This window comes from Anomalospiza imberbis, chromosome Z (genome assembly GCF_031753505.1).
Source record: "Anomalospiza imberbis isolate Cuckoo-Finch-1a 21T00152 chromosome Z, ASM3175350v1, whole genome shotgun sequence".
NCBI classification, from domain to species: domain Eukaryota; kingdom Metazoa; phylum Chordata; class Aves; order Passeriformes; family Viduidae; genus Anomalospiza; species Anomalospiza imberbis.
In genome coordinates this window covers 71,909,726-71,921,872 of record NC_089721.1, presented here as the reverse complement: position 1 = coordinate 71,921,872, position 12,147 = coordinate 71,909,726, and the positions used below count along the sequence as shown (strand labels likewise).

The 12,147-nt window shown below is 40.8% G+C and overlaps 1 protein-coding gene across 1 annotated transcript in view; it reads right to left on the bottom strand.

Moving 5' to 3' along the window:
- EDIL3 (EGF like repeats and discoidin domains 3) overlaps positions 1-12,147 on the bottom strand; it is a 234,431-nt gene that overhangs the window by 112,612 nt on the left and 109,672 nt on the right. Inside the window, exon 4 of the mRNA XM_068176120.1 lies at positions 6,278-6,406. Coding sequence (XP_068032221.1) covers positions 6,278-6,406 — 129 coding nt within the window. The remainder of the gene's footprint in view (positions 1-6,277; positions 6,407-12,147) is intronic.

Here is a 12,147-nt window from a genome sequence, read left to right as displayed (position 1 = left end):
CATCCTCCATTTTCAGCTGACAAACCTGTCATTTTTCTCACCTTGTTAGAGAATTTCCTTTTCCAGTCCCCTCACAAGCTTCCCTGGACTTCTGTGTATGGGACAAAACCACCAGGGGCTCCCACAAATGTTGGTTCTGACACTTCCTTCAGCGCCCTGACACGGCTTCAATTTTGGGAACATTTTACTGACTTTTCTTCCAGTAGCCTTCAGTGGCTGTTTCTCATATCCTTTATTGGTGATTTCTCTCAGATGTCTTTCAAATTACCCACTTTCTTTCACATTTCAGTTGAGGTAAAGCCTGGAAGTTTCACAACCCAATAATGATACATCCTTCCTCCTTCCTTTCTTGTCCAACCTACTGGTCAAACACAGGAATAGTTTTCAAATTTCAGGTCTACAAGGCTTAGAGGCACAAGGATTTACTTACACATCTAACGGGCTACTGTACTATGGAGTTTATTACTATAGCAGTAAGTATCTTGTTGGCAGTATAATTTGCTAAAACTATTCACAAGAGTTAATTTTTATGAAAATTAACCCCTCCCTCCCTCCCTCCCCCCGCCCCAGAATAAAAAGGAGGAACGTGTTAAAGTTTAGAACAACCCAAACAGATACTTTTCTCCAAAGGAGGAACCATAGTCTGTGTGTGTCAGGAGGAGCATGGGGTGAAAATCTAGTGTGGTGCAACTGCATGCACACTGGTACATTAAATTTTCCCACTTGGCTCTTGGGATGGCTGGCTTGGAGCAACCTGCATCTGTGCAAGAAAATAATGGTTTTTAGCCTCCAAAACAGGGCAGCTGCATGGAAACCATCTGTGTGGAATGGTTTCTGGAGTGCCCTGCCACCCAACTGCAGCCAGGAGGGGTTTAACGAGAACGCTTAATCACTGTAAAACAAAAACCCGTGTCGCATTCTGCAACCCCCTCACAGTAATTCCCTCCTGGTAGCTGGAAAACTCACAGTGATTGTGCCCCTGGGATGGGGTAACTTTGGATGCACGGACAGACTGGGGAACGAGAGGCTGGAAAGCAGTGCCAGGGAAAGGGACTGGGGGTCCTGGTTGTGGGAAATAGTAAAGGTAAGATGATTTCCAGAAAGCTGTGAAAGCAGGTCTTAGAAACAGAAAGAACAGAGAACTCAGAGCTGGCTGCTGCTGCAGTCTGAAAGTAGAAAAAGTTACAATGGTGTAGCAAGCAAGGACATGAAACAATAGCTTGAGTTTCAGACTTGGCTAAGATAGACATTAAGACTGCAGGAAAATATGCTTAGCAAGATCGCAGAAGGTTTTAAGCTCAATAATGGTGTATTCTTAATAGAAAAAAGACAAGTAAGCATTGTGTGAAGCAGGTGTACATGTACTTGTAGTGACTGGCTACAACAATTGTCTGTAAGCTTTAGCGTTATTCTATTGGCTAGAAAGTTTTTAACATGCTCTGTAACAATGAAATCTTTGGCTGCTGCTGGCTGTACGTGAGCTTTGCCATCTTCCTATTGTCTCACCCACGTAATGAGGCTGATGCAGCAATAAAAGCTCAAAGAATGTACCCCAGCAGTCCCATCCCGTTTGTGAAAAAACCTCCAAGCACAAAGGTCAGAGGCAGTGCCCTGGAGCCAGGAGGGACATCCCTGTCCTGAGGGACATCCCTGTCCTGAGGGCACCAGGCCCCTGCCCAAGGCAGCCAGAGCTCCAGGTGCGTTTGGACAGTGCTCCAGGGATGCACAGGGTGGGATTTTGGGATGTCTGTGCAGGAACAAGCTTTGGACTTGATAATTATCATGGGTCCCTTCCAGCTCAGGAGATTCCTTGACTGTATACTGGAATTTGCTGGTAAAGACTATGCATCAGGTCAGCTGGCCAGGAATGTGTGGCCACTACCCTTTCCAGCTGTGGCACCACAGGAAAAAGGCAATGCCCCGTGGATAGCTGGGATGATGCCTCAAGGCAGAATGGAACCTGTGCAGTTTCCCAACACATTTGTTTAGCACATGTGAATATCACAGGCCATCCATGATGTGGAAGAAGAAAGCAGAGAACTCTCTAAAACCCTGGGAAGGGCATGCTTACGCTATTAAATGTGTTTGATTAATAACTCTTATTCTTGGAGTGCAAGGATTATAGTTATGTCTGGCGGAGTTAATGATCCTCAGAATGTAAACTCACATGCAAATCAAACATTTAAATCTGAGCCCTTTATTGCTCGAAACATGAATTTTCCTGGTTGGATCTCTGTCCTTTCAGCTACTTGAGTGGCAGCCAGTAACAAGTATTGTGTGTAATGTCTCAAATTCCTACTTTTTCCAGTATGCAGTCTGTATCTCATAATCACAATAATGTATACTGTATATATCTTTCAGCTGTGCTTTTTTGTGTTGTGAGGGGTTTTCTTTCTCTTTTTTTCTTTTGTGTTCATTTGTATGGGGTTTTTTGGTGGGATTTTGGGGGTTTTTGTTTGGTTTGGGGCTTTTGGGGTTTTTTGTTAGTTTTTTTTTTTTGTGTGTGTTTTTGTTTTTTATTTCCGCTTGGTTTGGATTTTTTTTTGGGGGGGGGGAGGGTTTGGGTTTTTAGGTTTTTTGTTTTATTGGTTTGTTTGGGATTTTTGCTTTCGTTATTTTTGTGGGGTTTTTTTTGTTTGTTTGTTTGTTTTGTTTTTGTTTTTGTTTTTAGTGATAAAGCTGTCCATTTCAGTTTTTGGGGTATTTCCATGGATTCTGCCTTGCTCTAGGCTGTTTTAATATCGAATCACAAACTGGCTTGGGCTTTAAGGGACTTTAAAGATCACCTAGTTCCAGCCTCCCAGCCATGTTCCAGCTTCTCCAGCTCTCCTGGTGCCCCTTTAGGCCCTGGAAGAGGCTCTGAGCTCTCCCTGGAGCCTTCTCTTCACCCCCAGCTCTCCCAGCCTTGCTATAGAAGAGCCCGTGACATGAATCTTCATTCCAATCAGATAAGTAAATGCCTCTTAAATAATGGAGGAATATTTAAAGAACAGATTTGCTGTGGGTATCAGCACAAAATCCAGTCCAGGCCTCTACCTGAGGCAGACTTTCCTGGTTTTGGGTACTTTACGAGCTTTGAAAAGGGAAACTCTTTCCTTTTTTTTTTTTGCCACCAGACTCTTTTGAGGCAGCCACGGCCAATTAACATCAGTTTTGCAATAAATCAAGAATATACAGTCAGTAAAATTGCTAATGATCTCTTTTATAGTTTACATATTAATTATTTACATGGGCAAAAGGCCAACAAATCTCAGAAATACTGACAGGGTGTTTGTTGATTGTGAATGATAAAATACCAGCTTTGAGAATGTATCTCGACTGCAAAATCAATCACCTGGCTTAATTGATTTGGCAACAGAATATTAGACATGAAAGAAATCCAAGATAAAAAGCTTTGTACAAGAGAACCATAACGTGGCTTTCGGAATTCTTGACAGTGTAGAAGAGACGTGCCTTGCAATGAGGTCATTTTAATTTATCTCTTTATGATAAATTTGACAGACTTCTTACTTGATTTACAGTGAGTTCAGAATTGAATTGCTAAACTTCATGAAGCAGAGGAATTTGTATCAAAGGAACACTGTGAATTGAGCTGAGGTGATATTGTATATAAATGTTAAATTAAGTCCACCACTGAAAATCCCACAATTCTCCCGGACTGCAGAGAGCTCTGCGGCTGCCTCTCACAGCTCCCATGCCCAGAGACCCTCTGGACACCTGGATAGGGTATCTGATTTATCATCCCATCTTAAATCAGATTATCTGAAAAGGACTAAATCTCATTCTCCCCCAAAGAATAACTCCTCACATAAACTAGTCTGTTCTCAAATCACTTCAGCTGCCTTCTGGGGTTGTGGTGAGCCTGGGTCAGCTGTGTGAGAGCTTTACCGCTGTCTTGAAGTTGACAGAAACACGCTTTGCTGATTATCAGGATCATTAGTTAACACGATATACCTCGATGTTTTTAAAAGTATGCTGTGGACCCAGCAAAAAAAACTCTGATGAATCACTCTGTGATGCACCAGCTCTATGTTCCTTGCTCATCAATTAGGTGGCAAAAGATGGCATTCCATCCAAAACTCATGCTCAGCAATGCGTTTTGATTGATGAGAACTTGTGGTATTGTTTATTTATTTAACAAAGGTCAGCTCCTTGATATTTGGTGGAAGAAGTGTTGTGTGCCTCGCTGATGCCTCAGGTTTTAGCTTTTCTGTTTTTCAGGTTCTGTGCTGCTTTAGTGTGTGGGTCTGGGTTTCACATTAGGGGATGCTGAGCTCTCTGCACAGAGCAGGGAGACAAAACAATTCCTGCTGCAGCTGGGCACCAAGGACAAATGATCCAAATCTCAGCCCAAGAGCACAAACAACGTGGGCTGGAGAGAGAAAAACAAGCAGGATGGGGCTGCATGGGCTAAAGCTGGAATGGGACAATGAACTGCAGTGTGCCAATGGAGCAGAGCTGATCCCAGTGAGAGCCCCCGGGAGCGCTCGTGCATTTTGGGACCATTTGGGTTCATCTTGGGTGCAGCCCTGGCTGGGCTCTGGTGCTGCCCAAGGTGGATCCATTGAGGCCTTTAATAAATCCCTACTTTATTCTTTAGCTCTGTCCTGCCTCTGTTCTAGGCCAGCCTTAACAAAGCATCAGTTTCTAGCAACCCAGATGGGATGAAGGTGTCTGGAAAACTCCCTGGACCAGAGCCAGAAGAACATCCAGCCCTTGCCATCAATGTGACAGGTCCCATGATGGAGCATCCCTGAGCACATGTGTCCATGTGATGGGATTTTCACAAGAGCTCATCCACGTGGCTGGACATCAAACACTCATTTCCATGCTCCCACTGGAGGACGTGGGTGTATATTTTCACTGGATTAAGTCATGGCATTGCCCACGTTACCCACATAATTAACTGAGAGTGTGGCCAAAGTTAATGGAATTGAGTATCCGTATTCCACTCTTTGGAGACACTTTCGTCTGAGTATTCAAGGGACATAACAAACATGAAGAAGTTAGCTGAGCTGCACTGTATGGTTCCTGGATACTTCAAAGTATAGACAAGTATCTAAATGGAGCAATTAATTCAGGTAGGCTGGATTCAGTGCTTAGTCACTGTGGTCTGAATGAGTGAACTAATTTCAGTTAGTGGAACTGGATTCTTGACTATTTCCTTGAGTTTTTTACCTTCTGCAACAGCTGGGATACAAATGCATCAAGATTTTAAGAGCCATGCTGCTCCTGGTTTAAGAACAATTCATGCACAAAATGGGAACCCCAAAATTTCTCTTGTGAGCTTCTCCTCAGGCCAGCACTTGTTTTGAATGAGCTTTGCATGTGAAAAAAACCCACAGTTTCTATTAAAGTAACGGAAAATGCAGACTACATTTATAGGTTAGCACAGGACCTGGTCAGTTACTAGCAGATGTATATCCCTCACTAATTGGTTTTGATTGCTGGTGGGGTGGAGTGACAAGCAGAAAAGCTCCTGCCTCTGTGTTAGGACTACCCAGCAGTAACTAAAATATCCGTGAATTATCAATGATGGTTCCAGCACAAATCCAAAACACAGGCCTACACCAGCTACTGTGAAGACACTTAACTCTGCTCCAGCCAAATCCAGCACACCCAAAATTTCTATTCCCATATGCTTCATTGTAAGTTCCCTAACAGCACACTCTAAGATGAGGATACTGACCTGCTGTTCCAAATCTGACCTGAAAATAGGAAATACTCTCCAAATAAATGATAAGAACTAGAAAGAGATCAAGAAACTATATTTTAAACAGGGTTAAATTTACATGATGTAAGTCTGGAGGTTCTGCTCATGAACTTAGATACTGTGATTCAAAACATTTCTTCATTATTTATAAAGACATAGGTAAAGAAAGATGTAGAAGACATATTTATTCAGAAATTTCAGGTTTTTTTCCCTTTTTTTTTAGCATTAATCAAAGCAAACCCACAAACACTATTGAGATAAGAAGATAGTTCTACTATTTCAAATACACTTCTGCACTAAATCCCTGCAAAATACATTTACCTCATCCTTGCCATGGTCTAAAACATGCATAGCAAATCATGTCCTGTTGTGTCCAGTGGGTTGGTAGTCAGGCCATTTTCTGAAGGCAGCAGCAGCAGTATTCTGTGGTATTAGCTTGCTCATAATATAAAGGCAATGTCTGATATTCTCCAGAAAACCAGATCCGATATTAATCCTTAACAGTGCAGGCAATAAAAAGGCTCTAATCTATAAATACAATAAAATTTACCATGTGGAACTTACTGTGCTGGCAGTGAATCCCATTAAATCCCTGTGGACATTTACACACATAGCCTATGAATGTGTCGCCTCGGTATGCTTCACTAATTTCACATATCCCACCATTATGGCATGGATTGGGAAGGCAGGGTCCTGAGAGAAGGGGAAAAAAAAAAAGAAAGAGAATTATGTACACATCCACAATAACAACCATAATAATTCCAGTCATTTATAAGCATTCATTAAAGAAATAAAATGCCTTACGCAGGGCTTTATATTCCACTAACTCAGTAAAATACATCCTTCGCTTACTTCAGATAACTTGCTAGCACGGATTTTTATGAACAAGAAAAAAATATGAAGTATGTCACTACTCATTAATCATGGCATTAGCTTTTAATGTGAGAGAAGACAGGAGACAGTGAGGCTAAATCTTGCTCTTCTGTTAAAGATAACAGGCATTCTAGTTTTTGCACCACTGAGGGAATAGGTATTAATCAAACATGCCTATCATGCTCAGAGTGACATGTACAGTGTCCCTGAATGATCACGACATGTCAAGTTAGCAGTCTGAGGAGATCTGCTATGGCTCCGGGTGACTTTCTGAAAAGTGAGTATCTGGGTTAGCAGCTACCAAACCAACTATTCTTTTCCACTCAGTGCCTCTGTAGCCACCTGAAGATGATTTGAAAAAGCTCGTCTGACTAAATTTTCCTTTTTCCCAACACATCACATGCTAGGATGCATAAAGTGTCAGCATGGAGATCTGCTAGAATTGCAATTACTATAGCTTTAAGTACCTTTGAAAAATGGAACTGTTTGACTTGAGGTCTAGAGTTTACTCATTTAACAGCACTGGAAAAGAGCTACTTACATTTTAATGTCTTACTAACACTGCCCACAGCACGACTTCTACCAGAAGAAAACATTATTTTGATGATTTTTTTTCCCAGTCTCATTTTAAAGAAGTGGTAAACATTGTTTAGAAAGCCCCACATGCAAGTTTGTCTGTGATTTGTAAATTCAATATAAAATTATTTGCAACCTGTTCCAGCTACCCTGAATGGTGATAGCCACTGCTTTTTGAAATGCAATGTCATAATCATTCACTTTAAATTGCATTTGGAAAAATATACCCAAAGCAAACAAAACAGAAAAGAAATCTAGAGCATAATTTACTGACAACCAGAGTTGGGAATTTCAGAATCCCAGAATCACAGAGGTTGGAAAAGACCACCAAAACCATCAAGTCCAAGCTGCACCTATTGCCCATCTTATCCCCACCCCAGGGAACAACCAGCCTTTCCTGGGACACCTCCAGGGATGGGCACTCCAACCCTTCCTGGGCACTTCCAAGGCTTGAGCTCCCTTTCCATGGGGAAATTCCTGTTGCTGCCCACCCTGAACCTGCCCTGGCCCAGCCTGAGGCCGTTCCCTCTCCTCCTGTCCCTGTTCCCTGGGATGATCCCAAATCCCCCCTGGCTGTCCCCTCCTGTCAGGAGCTGTGCAGAGCCACAAGGTTCCCCCTGAGCCTCCTTTTCTCCAGGCTGAGCCCCTTCCCAGCTCCCTCAGCCTCTCCTGGGGCTCCATTCCCTTCCCCAGCTCCGTTCCCTTCTCTGGCCACGCTCCAGCCCCTCCATTCCCTGTGTGCGGGGCCCAGAGCTGCCCCTGGCACAGCCCAGGGGCCATCGGCCTCTTGGCCACCTGGGCACCCTGGGCTCGTGTCCAGCTGCTGTCACAGCACCCCCAGGGCCTGTCCCAGCTTTCCAGCCCCTCTGTCCCAGCCTGGAGTGCTCCATGGGGGTGGTGTGACCTGACAAGTCACCTTAGTGAACCAATAAATGAACAAATAGAATGATTTAGACTTTAAAGATCTGTAAATTCAAAGTTTCTGTGTGTCTGCCTGTTCATGTTTTCAATTACAAGCCAGGGTTTGAATGATTCTCGCAGCAGCTCCATTCATCCAGACGTCACATCAGTGAACACCGCGCTCTCCAAGCACATGTTAATTTGCAAAACATAAAAATTAACTGAATGATGAGGATGTCAGAACATACTCCCCAGTTATTACTGCCCATGTGGCTATTACAACTTGAGAAGCCACGCAGGTGCACATTTCTACTACAACTGTTGCCATCAGCCTGTTCCAAGACACAGCCCTGCAGAGGCTTTGCTTGTGTACATCATTAAACATGGGATATGTCTCACTGAACCAAGAAAATAATGGACATGAACATACTGCAGATAATTCCAAATGGTATTATTAGCAAAAAAGAAGGGCAAAAATTGTGAAGATGGAAACAAGGAGAATGGCTGCTGCCTGATTTGCCTTTCGCCACACACACTCTATACTACAATTTAAAAGTGGTGGTACACTACATACTTAATTCTGGGAAGACTCGTGTCTTTCAAGTGTTAGTGCTTCAATTCTTTCAAATATTACTACTTCATGCTATTTCTCCTTCACAATAATTTGGGACTAAACCTGTCTAATAATTTGCACTTTTAGCCTCCCAATAAATACGAACTGTGTTATTTTTTTTTCAAGCCTCTCTCACAGTGCTGCAGTTTGGGGAGTACCTGCAGGCAGCCTCATGTGTTAATTGTTTCCATGCAAGCAAGATCTCTAATCTTCCAAGAACAATAAATCTTTTAAAAATTACTTTCTCATTTTGCTTTCTGGTTTCTCTCTGTGGCTTGTTAAGCACACATTCAGCCTACTTTCATCGATTTTCTTTATATTTTGCATTTCCTCAGATCAGTCCAAACTGCAAAGGCTTAAAAGGTCATCTGAGGTGCATAGTGATAAATATACTGGTGCATGACAGTATTTCTAACTAATGTTTTTCTTCTATGAAGCCTTTCTTCTGGAAAAAAAAAAACAAAAAACTAACAAACAAAACACACACCAACAATATGATTTTTTTTTCCTGATTATGGTCGTTATGGACAAATAATATCGCTATTTTCAATATAAATGTTGAGTATTTTGCTTTGGGTATTTTTGTTTGCTTTTGTTGTTGTTGTTCATAGAAACTGGTGGTTCAAAGATTATTTTTAGACCAGCAAAACATCCTCATTAATTGTGCTCAAATTAAAAATTGACAGTCACATAGTTTGGACTAGTTAACATTTATTAATTGCTAAAGACATGGGTTAGACTAACTCTCTGTTCTAAATGAATGAATGATTGAAATATAAAAGGCTGTGCCACCCTACCATTGCTTCTCCTAATTCTTTAAAGGACCAAAATTTAAGTTCACACATTGAGCTTATTTAAATTGCATGGACACCCTAATATGATTCCTCAAAATTAATTAATTAGTTAATTAATTAATTTTAACTGAGTTTTAACAGGATCCCTGATGCAATTTCTGCAGATTTAAGTGTCTTGAAGGATCTGGGGCCTTATCCAGCCACCATTCCACTGAAGCACCAAAAATGTAATGTGAAAGATCTGGGCACAGACGGTGCATGAGGAGAGGTCCCAGCCAGCTTCCATAGGGATGTCTAGGCTTTTAAAAACCATGGTACTAAATTCTGGATAATTAATTCTGTGACAGCCTGACTGATATGGTCTGCAACTCAGACCTATAGCAGCAAGTCCACAAATATAATTTCTTACAAAAACAAAACAAAACAAAACAAAAAAAAAAACAAAAAAAAAAAAACAACCAAAAACCAAAAACACAAACCAAAAAAAAACCCAACAAAAAATAGAAAAAAAACGACAAAATAACAAAATGAATATGTCAACTAATTTTCAAAGCCAGTGGACTCCAGGGATTGATTGGGTTTTTTAAAATCAATAGTGGTGTAATACTTTTACAGGTAATCTTTAAGTAGCTTCCAACACAAAAGAACAACAACATTTGATCAATATTAATGAGCAGAGGAATTCAATGGTGTGGTTTCCAGGCATTTTTATCCATGTTCATATAAAATAATGTCAGCAAGATTAATTGTGCACTCAAAGTAATAGATCTGTTCACTTTGCTGCTCTTTTGAGTCCTTCTTTGTTCAGTTCCAGGAGTATCAGCCAACATAATAAGTATAGTCCAAAATACATCATCCTGTTATTCAATTGAAGTCCCATGCTGGTTTTGAAAAAATATTGAAAGTTAACTTAAAGCATAGCAGGTTTTAAATTTTAGATGTTCTCACTAAAACCTCTGAGACTTCATAGATATATGAATCAAATAAATGCATCCTCAGCAGAGCTGCAAAGGGGCTCAAGGCAGAATCATGTTATCTGTTTTCTCATTTGACAAGTAGGGTCCACGAAAAATTTATAATAAAATCTTGTAACATGCCATACTGCAGTGGAAACTGCATATTTGAGAGAAACCTTGAGTTTGTCTAGAGAAGATAAAGCCAGGAAAGCAAGGAAACCAGTTTAGTGATAGCCATCTGCCTCTAGAAAAGCAGCATAAGCAATTTTTTTTTTTTTTGCCAAGTATAAAATCTGCTGATGCTTTGGTGGGAAAGACATAAAAAAATTACAGGGGATGTCATTAAACATGAAATCAACATCAGGCCATCTTCATCACACAGTTGGATTCCCCTAATTCAAAAGTGTGCTAAACTGGTGATCAGAAATCAAAGTCCTTTTTTTCTTAGTAAGTCAGGCTTAAGTGACAAGTATAAAAAATATAAGGCGAAAATAAAGAAAAAAATGTGTACTCCAATGGAGTGAAACACACAAAATAAGCACATTTTTACAAGTAAAATCAAGTAAAATGAAATAAAAAATGTTAGCTCTTTTGTTGGTATCAATCCATTTTCTCTCCAAGTAGAAATAATATGACTTTAATGAAAACCACTAAATTAGATATTGACCTTAATAGACATCAAGGTAAAGATACAAAGCTAATTGTTTCATTTATTTTGTGGAGTACTACTGAAGCAAGATTAATAGATAATGTTATTCTGATCATATAATAACCTGCATATACCAGCAAATCGAATATTGAGAGCTATCATCAGACTGATAAAATGTATCAAATAATTTTAGTTTCCATTTTAAAGAAAAGTACTCTCCAGCTGCATGCCTTTGTGGCATCAGCTTTCCTTAAGTTCCTCTTGGCTTTACATGAATGTCAAATATGGTTTTTCCCCATCTGATAAATTGAGATCTTCACCAGAGATCTCTCACACAGTTTTAACATCAGTAGTTGAAAGTTCTCCTCTGTGTTTGGATAATACATGACACTTTAGGTGCTTCCCCTGCCAAAGCAAAACCTTCAAAATGAGCAGTGGCAGAGGTCACTTAGCAGGAGCTCCTGTATTTTGGAATTAGTGTGTGTAAAGGAAGCCAGCGTCAGAAACAACTTATTTCAACTTTATGGGAAGACAAGAATCAGCCTCCTTGGTACAGGAGCCAGCAGAATGGCACAAGCTGCCCATGGTGGGGGAGTTAAGGATTTTCACACTGAATGGGGCTCAGTGTCCAGGTCATCCAACCCTGCACTGCCTCTGCTCAGCAGTTCCTGCAACCCGAGCACAAAGATGAACCATCCCGCCATGGAAATAAGAGAAAAAAATGTGCACTAGATATTTTACAAATATTTGTGATGAGCTTAATTTCCGAGTCTTTATAGTTGACATAATTTTCTAAGCGACGTGTGTGTTTTCTTCACACGGTTGAAAATGCTACCACCGTTATGCACACAGATGATGGACCGCCTTTTTTTCAGAGATACATTGACCTTTCTCTTTCCTTGTCACCCTTTTAAAAACTCAAAATGCATTTTAGGAAGGTCTGCCCCTTCAAATGTGAGGCTGCAGAATTCACACTTCAGCAGACACAAATCCAAAGTATAACCTAATCCTATTCAAAAGGGACCATCTTCCACAGAGACATGCAGACAAGCATTCAGATTCACCAGGAATGC